The sequence below is a fragment of the Centruroides sculpturatus genome, unplaced genomic scaffold, assembly GCF_000671375.1.
Source record: "Centruroides sculpturatus isolate CEXI.00-Female unplaced genomic scaffold, Cexi_2.0 scaffold41, whole genome shotgun sequence".
NCBI classification, from domain to species: domain Eukaryota; kingdom Metazoa; phylum Arthropoda; class Arachnida; order Scorpiones; family Buthidae; genus Centruroides; species Centruroides sculpturatus.
Genome location: NW_019384983.1, coordinates 151,062 through 164,367, shown reverse-complemented (window position 1 = coordinate 164,367; position 13,306 = coordinate 151,062). Strand labels below are relative to the sequence as shown.

The window sequence follows — 13,306 nt, the reverse complement described above, 5'->3', positions numbered from 1 at the left end:
ATCATCTTTTCCCATACGATTACATGTAAAACCAAATAATTCGTTCCAACGCGAAAAACATACTCAAATTAAAGCCAAGTAATACATTTAAAAAAATAACTGTAGTAAGAAAAACAAATGAAAAATGCGAACTAATGTAACGTCGTATGGTGAGTTTTTGTTCGTATCGTGGAGCAAAAATATGTTCAAATTTCATGTCATATCCTGAAAATTTCGTATGCTGGGGCGTTCGTAACCTGAGGTACCACTGTATTCAAAAATTAATAAAAGTATAAAGAATATATTTCATTTAGAAAATTTTTACATTATTGTATAATTATTGGAGAATAATATAGAAAATGCAATTAACAATAAAATATTAGAAATATTCTCACGTCAGTAAGGTAACTTCTAGAAAAACATTCTCAATTAAAAACTGTAATAAATTCTTACCTGGCAGTTTGCATAAAATCTATTATTATTAAATATGCATCCAATAGTTTTATACGGGTACTTCACTTGATTTAATTCATCATCTTTTATTACAGAAGTATAATTATATCTGTCTTTGAAAACAAAAATATTTGAATTTTTAAATGAACTATTAAGATGATTTAATTTATATATATCTCAATACTGTACCTAGCAGCAGTAAGACTATTCCAGAATATAATTTGCTTACGTCTTCCAATTGTCATTACCCAGGAACAAGGCTGATCTGTTTTTAATGTCCCTAAGCAAACATAAGCATCTAGGCAAAAACCTAATAAGAGTGAGCAAAGTAAAACAGAATGATCTTCATAATCCTGCAAAGAAAATATACAATAAATCTATTGTTACAAACAATTAATAATAAAAAAAAAAAAAATCAAAAATTACTTACACCCTCTTTTACGGAGAGAAATGTAGAAAGATTTTTCCATTGTTCATATTTTGTCCTATCAATATTGGTGTAGATAGATAAATTTTGTTTAAATAATGATATAAACCAAGCAGCCTCTCTGGGGGTTTCCAAAAGCCTATTTGTAGTGAGTGGAAATACATAACTAAACACAGGCCGAACAACTGCATTTTCATCTTGGGCAAAAATTTTAACAAGTCTTTGAGTATGTTCTGGTCTCATTTCAATATATTCTTTCCACCAAAGTTTTGCATAAGCAAGAAAAAGACGATCCCGTTCAGTTTTTCTGTTGTGTTCTAATGCTAACTGAGCTGAGACTATATTAGCTTGTAAAGGAAAAGTTAAAGATGGTTGCAATTCTAGATATAATTCTAACATTCCAGCAGGAACTTTGTTTTCAACTCCTAAAATAAATTTATATTTTAATAAAAAATTTGCTGAAATAATATATATTTGTTAAAAGAAACTTTATTAATTTATAAATAAAATTACCAATCCCTGAAAGTTCAATTGCCAAGCTCATCTTAGAGCCTACTTTAGTTAGTATTTGACGCCATTCCAAAAAGTATGATGATACTAAAAACTGATTTTGATCAGAATCTACTTTTGTTAATATAATATGTATTGGGTCATTCTTTGATAAGAGTGTGCTAGAATCAAATGATAAATTTCCTCTATCTGAAATTAAAAATAGTAAATCCCAGTAAAAGACATTTCTATTGTGTATAATTTTATTTATTACAAAATAAATTTATTTTGTAATAAATAAGATTTAATAAATAAATATAAAATTAAAAATAAGATTTAATAAATAAGAAATAATAAAATTTTTTAAAGATCAAATTTATTAGTCACAATATAAATTTAGAACAAAACTTTACAAGAACTAACTTCTAAATGAAAATAAAATTTTCACTTAAAAATTAGTTAATTTTCTTTATAAGAAGATATATAAAATAGTTAATGCTTTTCATAATTAAAACAAATAGTGAGAAAATATAATATTCCTACTATTATTGTAAGAAGTTTCTCACTTTATAATTAGCAGATAGAGGTCTGCATAATAACTTTGAATCTTCATTCTAGTATTACATTTGAAAATTGCATCAGTTAAACTCAATATTAAAAATATTCAAGTACCGTATTTACTCGCATATAGAACAAGGTTTTTATCCATTTTTCACTGCTTCAAAAACCTAGGTCATCCTATACGTGCGAGCGAAGGATTCTTTTTGTTTCTGTATAACTTTTGTAAACTATGTATTTGCATATTTTACCAGATTCTCACCTTCTGGTGTTTAAAAACAAAAGTATTTTATCTAGCTCATTTGAATCGTCCTTGTGTATTGCCAGGAGTAAAGATGAATAGCAATAAGAAAAGCAAAGCTTTTAAATTGAATTCCAAAATTACACAGGAGCCCTATATAAGTTTTAATACATTTCCACATGAAAACAGATGATTATTTGGAAATTCGAAGAAACTCATAAATGTAATTGATGAAGAGTGAATTTGACTGTTAAGAATTAGCAAAAAAGATTCTCGATTCTCCAGCTTTACATAAACAAATTATGTTGTCAATTTTACAAGATTTTTCCTTGAAGTTTAAGATGCCAGTAATTTTTGCTGGACAATGTGTGCATTTATGTGTATTTCATATTTTATTTGTTATTAAACGAAATAAAATTAAAATTGTATTAATAAATCTAATTTTCTTTATTTCGACCTTTAAAGTCACACCTTGTCCTATATGCGAGATTGTCTTATATTTGAGTAAATACAGTATTTATGTATTATAAATTTTTAATACAATATAATTTTATTAAAAATATATATATGCAATCATAACAACTGAAAAATAAATGATAGAAAATTATTTATTATGATCACTCTTGATCTTTATCTGAGGCAAAAATATATAAAGGGAATATATATAACCTTTATATGTATACTGTGTATGTATACATATACAGACATACTCCAGGTTACGACCATCTCATGATAAAACAAACCACAGATACAATCATCATATATTTCTACTGCTACCACGATCCAACTCAGCTATCCACACCAATACAATGATTTATCTGTAACTACTTGAAACTAATTGCATATCTTAAGCCTTTATAATAATCTTTGGACTAGGAACAATTTCTCAGTAAAAAAAAAATAACTAAAAGACAAATTAAAATTAACTGAAAAGTAATTCCTTTATATATCATTAATAAAAAATAGTTTTTTCTGCTCAGCAAAGATCACTAAAATACAAACTTTACATTCACTGCACATGTTTCCTATCCAAAGCACTTCTATGACAGATATAAGTAATGGTACTTTTTTGGGACATCATATTAGAAATAAAAAAGAACTTTTAATCAAAATATATGCTAGAATTTTCTTACATTTTACTTTGTAATATTTCTTCATAAATGTGAATCTGTTTTATAATGTATATGTAGAATGGTTCATAAAAATTAACTATGTTTTCAGTCATTAAAATTTGTTTGTAAAAATAAAACAATATCCATTTTTATGCTAATTATAAACTGAATCTGTATTTTAAAATCTCTTTTAAGATGTATATTCAGTTTATTAATTAATTTAAAACTATGGATTTACTTTCTTAATCAAACACATTTATGTAAAACAGAACATCAAGTGAGAATGTTTGCTTCATATCCAAAAAATAAAATATTAAACTGTTGCTAGTTTTATATTCATACTAGCAGATGAGCCCAGTGTTTATTGAACAAAAAGTAACAATAGCAAAGATTAACATTATTAGATTATAGCCAATCTTACCTGTTTTCACTGTGTTCAAGAATTAGGTACCTCCTCTTCCTAAACTAATTAGAAAATTTTTAGTTATCTGCTTACCACACTGGGATAACAATAATTAAGACTCACTGCAACCACTAACTGGTGGTAGTACCACTAAGTGATGAATAATAAACATTTTTGTAACTCTTTCTGGGTTCTTCTTCAGGTTTACTAAATTTGAAAAATAAGCTGGATCTTCCAGAATCATTCATAAATATAAATTTGAACATAAAATCGAACATTAAGATGAAGAGTTTGAATAAAGCAAACTTATGCACAGGCACTCCCCATGTCAACTTTATATACAATGGAACACTAAACATTGTTGAGAATTTTTAGAAGGGTCGAAAAATATGTTTTATTTCCAACATAAATGCTACAAAAGGCATCTAAAATAGTAGAGTAGAAGCTGAGTTCTTCTGGATAATCTTTAACTCTCTCTCTCCCCACAGTGGGAATTTCAAAAAATTCCTTCTTAATATGCATTCTCATGGCATACCCTAACTGTGTACCAAATTTCAATTTTCAACTCCTAACTGTTTGGGCTCTGTGCTTATTATTATTATCATTATCAACCCATCTTGATTATATTATAAGATATGTTTGTTATCTTTCAAAATAAACAAACATGTCACTGCAAAGCAATTTTGTCTAATAAAAAAAAAATAATTTTTAAAAACGTTTATATCTAATAACTGTAACAATACATTTAAAATGCAAGTATCATTAAAATATTATATTTTAAATTAAAATTTTATATTTATTTATTAAATCTTATTTATTACAAATTTTCAATTATTTATTATAATTGATTTTAATTTATTAAAATCAATTATAATAAATTTAATCATCATATTAACAACAAAGAATTAAAAACATCAGTTCCATTAATCTCAATTATTATAATTAATAAATTGTTTAAAAATAAACATTTACCATTTTTATGTAGAAATAATTTAATATCAAAGGAAAACTCAGGCTCACAGGTCGCAGGAGTTGGATGAGATTGGAATCTCTGACCACAAAAATAAACATATAAAAGAAGATATGATGCTGATTTTCCACTTAGAATAGCTGGTTCCAATAAATATTCAACAAAGGCTTTTCCTCTAATTACATGAAATCTTAAATAATGATTGGATTCATTTTTCTGTTCTATTAAAAAGCAATCTAAAAAAATTTCAAAATATTTTATTAAAAATGAATAATGTTTTTAAAAATTCAAATTATTTAAATTTTATTTATTTAAAAACTATACAATAGCTTTTTCATTTCTAAATTATCTACTTGGACTTTATTTAGAAATATGACTTATTATACTGGTGTAGTTTCTGATTAGCAAAGAGAGGAAATCTTAGTCAAAAGGTAAAACAAAATATCTTTATTTTCACCTGTACACTCTTTTTGTGTGTTTTGACCTGTAAGCTCCTCTTCAGCAGGTGTATAGTACAATATTCTATGTTGTACACTTGCTTATGTTAAGCTCTGTTTTTTTGGATATTTTATGTCAGTATTAGTGTTGTATTAATATTGGATAATAAAGAAAATGTAAGTAATTTTATTTTATCTCAAACATTGTTGGGTGTAATATCACTGTTTAAACTGTTTTATACAATTATTATAGAACATTGTACACCTGCTGAAGAGAGATCTACAGGTTCTAAACACAAAAAAGAGTGTACAGATGAAAATAAAGATATTTTGTTTTGACTTTTAACCAAACTTCCTTTCTCTTTGCTAATCAGCAATATATCAGTAAAATAAGTGCTATTTATATGTTGAATAACTTTTGCTTAGTAAATATTATTTATTTATTATAAAGATTTTTTAACTTACCATAGTCATATTTTTGTTAAAACAATTGTTATGATTATTTTTAAAATTATAATGTTATCAATCATTCATGAATAATAAATCACTATTATATAAAAGCAATCCCCTCCATAGTTATCTCCATCTTGCCCTGATGGAGGATTTGCTGATACTGATGGTCCTGTGATCTATGTCAACAGTAGCTTAGCTACTAGTAGGATTTTCCAGCTTGGACAGATTAAAGGACCTTACCCTGGTTCTTCAGGTTGGGTACTGATTATAGGACTAACAACCTATCTTGAAAAACACTATTTGTTATAAACCTTGCCAAATAGTTAATAGGACTGACTCTGGATAATTGGCCTAGGCTACAAAATAAAGGACTGGAGTTTATGATTTGGTACAGTACTGTAACTGGAATGTTCTGAGCATATACAGGCCTAGAACTTGCCAAAATAACTTACTCTTAAAAAATTGGTTAAGTACAAACTTAGTATTGCAGCAATCCAGGAAATAAGATATTGATACTAAGTCAATGAAATTTCAACAATTCACTGTGTTGTAAGGAGTGGCTACTAAGCATTGCTTTCATTATTGCAAACAAGTACAGTAAATACATGTTCTTCTCTGACAAGCTGTCATATATTAAAGTGGTTTAATTTGTCAAGATTGGGTAATTTTTTAGAATACGCTCCCAGTCATTCAATGAAACCTAATGATATGTGTTAAAATGTTAAAGTCATAATTTTTTACCATCCTATATGACTTCATTTCTCCAGCCTACGGACTAAGGAGTGATTTCAACATTGGAAGTCTATTAACTATGTAACACTTTTAGCCAGCAATTGAAAAATGTCAGGAGAATTTTTGATAGGATTTTGGGAAAATTTTAGCATGAAATGCTCTTGAAAATATTGATGAAGCATAGAAAGAAGTTACTATAACAAACATGAGAGCTGTTTGGAAAAAACTTATTCTTGAATGCACAATTGATTTCAAAGGTTGACTCTGAAATTAGCTAATGGCACACTAAAAATTACACAAAAATTATATTGGATTTGAAGTTAACTAAAATAGTATATATTTTAGTTAACTCCAAATCCAATATTATTTTTTGTTCAAGAATTCCAATTTGAAGATCCAATATCCAAGAAATCCAATATGAAGATGTTCAAGAATTGTTCCAGTCCCAAAATAAATGATCTTATCGAAGAAGAACTTATGAATGTTCAATAACAGTGAGCTGAGAAATAAAAATGCAATTTGCTGTTATTAAGTCATGTAACAAAAAAAAAAACCAAAAATTTTTGAATCAAAATGTCTCCTACATTATTTTTCTGAAAAATAGCCCATATGATTTTTTTGTTTAATAATAATGTNTTTCCTTTGGTATATGCAATACATACTATTTGTATTTATTTTTTATTATTACATATTATTGATATTGCCTAATATTTATAATTTTATGCTGTATTCTATCTATATCAAGAAGACAAATAGCACTTTACTAAATCAACAGATAAATGAATTTATTGTAACTGGCTGAAAATATTTATAATTTTATGCATAATTTTGGAAATTCTTATTAATCATCTCTTATTTTCCATATGTTATTTTTCTCAATTATTGTGGTGTTTTTCTAGATAACATTAACCACAATAATTGGGGTTTCCCTGTACTACAGAGTTCTCATCAAAACAAATTTCTACAACTTTTAAAGCTAAAAATTTACTGTATCAACTACAATTTATGGATATGAGGTATGGTACTCTCTGACAAGTAGAAAACAGTTTATAAACCTTTGAGAATAAAATCTTAAAATTGTGACCCAAATGATACAAGTAAACAGAGGAGTGAAGAAGACTGCACAACAAAGAATTGATTGGAAAATATAATAGTGACACATTACCTAGGTAATAAAGAAATGTATATTGAGATAGCCTGGACATGTGGCTTGAAATGACCAGGTAAAGCATACAGGGTGCATAGGAAAGTCCCTTTAACCGGAAAATTCTTGCAAATGGAGAGAACTATAGCTATGCAAGTGAGGTAACGGTATAGTAAAGTGACTATGCCCAACCTAATGCAATCGACAGCAGTGCCCCTAGTGGCAAAATTTGGAAGATAGACAGTGAAAATCAAAAACGAAAACAAATAGAGCAAACTTCCCAATTAGAAAGTTTTAGAGCATCAATTACTTAGTACGAAACAACATGTGGTTCACACAGATAAGATAAATTGTCACCTGTATACCCAAAAATGTCCAAAAGCGATGCACGCCATTTTGTGTAAACGTTTGAAAGGAATAGCCATAGGCACGAAGAAATATGCACAATTTATTGCATAAAATATGTACAGTACTTATGTCAATACAGTTTGATAACATCACACAAAAAACAACGGAAAGACAAACTATCATACAGTGATAACAAGTTTTAATGTAGAGTACATTCGAAAAGTTTGCCATTGCTCACGATACATGCCATTGTTATCAAACTGTATTGATGTAAGTACGTATTTTATGCAATAAACTGTACGTATTTCTTCATACCTACGGCTATTCCTTTCAAATATTTACACAAAATGGCGTGCATTGCTTTCAGACATTTTTGGGTACACAGGTGACAATTTATCTTATCCATGTGAACCACATGTCGTTTTGTACTAATTAATTGATGCTCTAAAACTTTCTAATTGGAAAGTTTGCTCTATCTGTTTTCGTTTTCGATTTGCACTGCCTATCTTCCAAATTTCGCCACTAGGAGCACTGCTGTTGTTTGCATTAGGTTGGGCATAGTCACTTACTATACTGTTACCTCACTTGCATAGCTGTAGCTCTCTCTGTTCGCAAGAATTTTCCGGTTAAAGGGACTTTCCTATGCACCCTGTATACATTAGCTCCTTACAAGCATGTAAATAGGAAAGAGATTACTGGGATGGCCATCTCTCAGATAGGAGGTGAAAAAAAAACAGATGTTAATAATGGCAGGAAGAAACAAAATGAAAGTAAACTGAACAAGATAGAGCTGCTGGAGATCAATTGTCAAGGTGGTCAAGGACTTATGATCTGACCACCAAGGAGAAACAGAAATATATTAAAATATTTATTGAATATATTTACAAGATTAATGTTGGCACTACTGTTATCTTGAAGAAGGAATTAAATATAAAAACTGTGTTCATATTAAACATACATTATTTACTTAAATTTTATTGAAGTACAGGTATCCCTTGTATAACATGGTAGTTACATTCTGAAAAAATGCTGTGTTATGTGAATCCATATTATACAAAACAAAGGACTAGTGCAAAACATAGGGTTAGGTTCTAAAAGTTAACAAAAGTATACTCATCTTTTTCATTACTAAGAGAAGTATGTTTATTAACACAATCAATAATTTATTTCCAATTGATAATTAACTAACAGTCACAATTAAAAGTACTGTATTACACATTAATATTAATTTTAGCTAAATGAGGGTGTTTTCTTTTTAAAAAGAATCACCATCTTCTGAGCTTTTATGTTCAGGCCCGCCGTAAGCGGGCGTGCAAGGCGTGCACCGCACGCGGGCGGCAAATCGAGCGATTGGTTACGTAATATTCAAAGTCATTGTGATAATACCCACCCTACTTATACCATAAGAAATGTCTTCGCATGAAGAAAAAAATTCTGACCGGCGCGCAATTATTATATTTTTATTTATATTATAGCGTTAAAGCGCCTCTATTGGCATTTATCAGAATTAAGATGCAATGCGAAACGTCTGTCGGCAGGTTGAAGCATCCAGCGGCGCCCGGAAGCCAAGTACTCATAGTCGTGCTCTATGACAGAAGTTGATAGGACTGGTGATAATAGAGAATCCCCACAGAGCTTCCTTCTCAATTTGTACTTGTACGCATTCGAACAGTTCTATCGCATATCAAATTGCAATTATTTTGTAAATAATTTTTCTGACATGGGTCTAAGTATAATTAATATTTTAACTTGGCTAGGATTTAAATCTGAAGCTTAAAGACGATTCAAGTAGTGAAACAGACATTGACAGTATTGATTTGTTTAATGAAATCAATACTTTAAAGTTGCATTTTCCAGAAAACCAGTCTAATGATCCACAAACCCCATTACAATATCTTTTTACTGACGACTTAATTTCAACAGTTCCAAACACAGCAATAGCACTAAGAATATTACTTACATTGCCGGTTTCAGTTGCATTTGGTTGAAAGGTCCTTTTCAAAGTTAAAAATTATAAAAAAACTAAGATCAACAATATACCAGCAAAGACTAAGTAATTTAGCTATAGTTTCAATTGAACACGAAATCTTAGACAGCTTGGATACAAGAAAATTGATAGCAGATTTCACAAACGTAAAGGCAAGAAGAGTTAAATTTCTGTAAATAAATATTTATATGGTTTTACACTTAAGTAAACAAAAATAACTTAGTAATAATAAATAGTTTTTCTTTATAAAGTATTTCTTTTCTTTTTTCACACCCTTATGAGCCTTACAGCAAGCTCAACGTAGGTAGTCGTAGTTAAACAGGGGGCAGCATAATCGGTATTGCACACGGGCGTTCAAACAGCTAGCGGCACTCCTGTTTATGTTGATCTTGATCAGAAATATCAGCAACATCTTCATTTTTTTATTTTTATCATAAAAAATTTTTATGGATAACAAAATAAAAATTTATTAATCAAAATTTGGTTTTTTTATACCTCAGTGAATTTAATTATGTAGAACAACAATTTTTACATAATTTATAATACTGTTAATATACAGTATTTTGCATTAGATTTAAGAATAAAAATGAGTATTATTATAGACAAAATACAGTATTATAATGTAAGATAAACTATTAATATTACATTTTAATGTTAATAGTTTGTTTACATAAAAAGTTAAATAATAAAAGGTAACAGAAACAAATCATTTTGTAATACATGTTTCATTATAAACTTTCTTTTTTAAATTACAGTATAAGAAAAATAGTGTACTCACAGATTCATCTTAAATAATTGAGATTCTACTATATATGGAAAAGAAATATTTTATTTGTTTTATTATATATTAATATCTAACCTTGTTTTGTTGTTTTTTCACTAGATTTGGATTTATGAATTTGTGATGATTGTTTTAAATTTTCAGAAGCTTTAACAGAACTGGATTTTTCTTCTTTGGCATTTTTCATATTAAAGTTTTTCAAAATTTCTTCAAAAACACCTTCTTTCTTTATTATTGAATATAATTCTTCTTTTTTAAGTTCTTTTTTATTTACATTAACTACATTTTCTTCTTGTTTTTGTTGAGAAAGCAAATCTAAAATTTTAGTTTGAATGCCTGTCTGTAAATAAAATACTTTGTTTTAATTTTTAACACAGAATGCTCAACTTTTAACTTTTGATAAATTTATTTATTCATTTTTAAAATTAATATTCATATCCATATACAAATCTATAAAAATGAATTAATTACAACATTAATTAATATGAAATCATCAATTAATTAATAATTTCATATTATCAATACTTAATTTAAAGCTAAATAAAATAAAAATAATTAAGGTTTTAATTTATTTACTTTATCATCAATTGCTGATTATTTAAAATTATAAAACAAAAGTTATTATTGTAATATTTTAAAAGATTCTTTCAGCACAACTTTAGATCTATTAATAACTTTCATTATTTATCAACTCATCATCTATTAATAAACATTCATTTCTGAAACTTTGTATTGGCTTTAAAAATTATATGTATTCATATATTGCAATTTTAATAGTATTTTGTTATTGGAAAGATTCATTGGTAATGATGAAATGGTTATATGGAGATGCTAAATGATCAAGATTGTTAAGGTATAAGCCTTCTGCTCTGGGAGCCCAGAATTAAATTCTAGTGAGAAACCCCAGGAATTTTCAAGAGTGCCTGTCCTAGATATGTTGAGCCCAGTCCCTCACCACTTGATTGCCCTCATTGTGGGCCTGATTGAGTCCACAATGAGCAGATTAAAAGATCCTCTTAAAGCCTATAGGGTAAACAGAGAATAACAAAAATTAATTATATAGGCATATCTACCCAATTTACATCAATTATATTAAGTAATGACTGATGAGAAACTTATTTAGACAATAACTTTGATAACATTATGATATTTTAATTAAAATTTACCAAAAACCTTTGAATTTAGATGTAGAAAGATTAGCTAATTACACAACTAATAAGTATCTAATATTCATTATTGAGTTTGTTTGATAAATATCAAGCTATTTTAATTTTGACAAAATTGCAAAGATTTTAGATTTTATGATTCTTTATTGTATCAAGAATTATCATTGTAAGTATAAAAAATATTTCCAATATTGTTTATGATGTCTGAGAAAACAATCTCTTTTGTCAATATCACCAATTAATTTGTACTCAGTGACAAAAGAGAATGGCACTATCAATTTTATGCTATTGTCATAATTCAAGCACAAGAAATTTGACTAGATCATTCGTTAATTTCATAGAATTGTTCTCACTGCACAGAGTAGGATCTCTTTATTAGGAAATGACCATTTTATGTGACAAAATGACAAAGGGACAAATGAATACAATGTTCAATGTTTAATTACAGTTTTAGTTACACTTAATGATTTATCTTGAAACTTATTAAATTTAAGAATAGTTTATAACCCTGCTAACACTAGGCAAAGGCTCAAGGACCATGGTATTTCGAATTCTATAAAAATCAAAAAAATTATTCAAAAATAATTTTGTGCAATAATAGACACTCCATCAGTGGCATGCTGTGCCATTTGACAATAGGGAAGCTGTGTTTCCATAAAAGTTTTAAACAAATACTGGAAATGACAAGAATAAACAGTTTATTTATTTTAATTCTAAAATAGATAATTGACATGAAACAAAGATATAAGAACTTGTTTTTATTATTTTTTTATAAACTANCCCTGCTAACACTAGGCAAAGGCTCAAGGACCATGGTATTTCGAATTCTATAAAAATCAAAAAAATTATTCAAAAATAATTTTGTGCAATAATAGACACTCCATCAGTGGCATGCTGTGCCATTTGACAATAGGGAAGCTGTGTTTCCATAAAAGTTTTAAACAAATACTGGATATGACAAAAATAAACAGTTTATTTATTTTAATTCTAAAATAGATAATTGACATGAAACAAAGATATAAGAACTTGTTTTTATTATTTTTTTATAAACTAATTCTACCCGGCAATTTTTTCCACAAAGTCATTAATTATTTTATCATAAAAATCACTTGTCGTTGATTCCATCAAAGAATTTAAAAGCTCTTTTTATATTGAAAGCAATGCTAGTGACAACAATCTTTCCTCTGACTGAGTGTTCCTTGCCAATGTATCAATTCGCTTCATGATTAAAAAACTGCAATCAACAGATGCATTCATAAATGGTACTGTTCAAATTAATGATATTAAATCATATAATTCTTTTAGTACATCTTTGTTCACATCGTCATTAATTATAATATTTTTTAATTCTAAGAGTGATTTGCCAATATATTCTGGACACAAATATAAATATTGCAATTTACTATGTAATTTAGATAAATCAAAAAATTCTCCATAAAATTTACTTAATTTAAAGAATTAAAACTTGCTTTGAAAAATTGTTTTTCACAATATTTAAAATTATTAACATCTAAAAGCAATAAAAATTCTAAAGATTTTATGTCTGAAAATTTGTCAATATAATTATAATTTTAAAAAATTATAATTATATATTAATTATAATTTGAAAAAATTATAATTAAATAT

At 27.5% G+C, this 13,306-nt stretch overlaps 1 protein-coding gene across 1 annotated transcript in view; it reads right to left on the bottom strand.

The window, feature by feature from the left end:
- The window catches only part of LOC111632867 (centrosomal protein of 76 kDa-like), a 14,543-nt gene extending 3,779 nt beyond the window's left edge, over window positions 1-10,764 (bottom strand). The window contains exons 1-6 of the mRNA XM_023377395.1: window positions 10,593-10,764; window positions 4,635-4,868; window positions 1,373-1,558; window positions 863-1,284; window positions 622-785; window positions 433-541 (exon numbers count right to left, since the gene is read on the bottom strand). Coding sequence (XP_023233163.1) covers window positions 433-541; window positions 622-785; window positions 863-1,284; window positions 1,373-1,558; window positions 4,635-4,868; window positions 10,593-10,701 — 1,224 coding nt within the window. The 5' untranslated portion in view covers window positions 10,702-10,764. The remainder of the gene's footprint in view (window positions 1-432; window positions 542-621; window positions 786-862; window positions 1,285-1,372; window positions 1,559-4,634; window positions 4,869-10,592) is intronic.
- Between the last annotated feature and the right edge of the window lie 2,542 nt (window positions 10,765-13,306).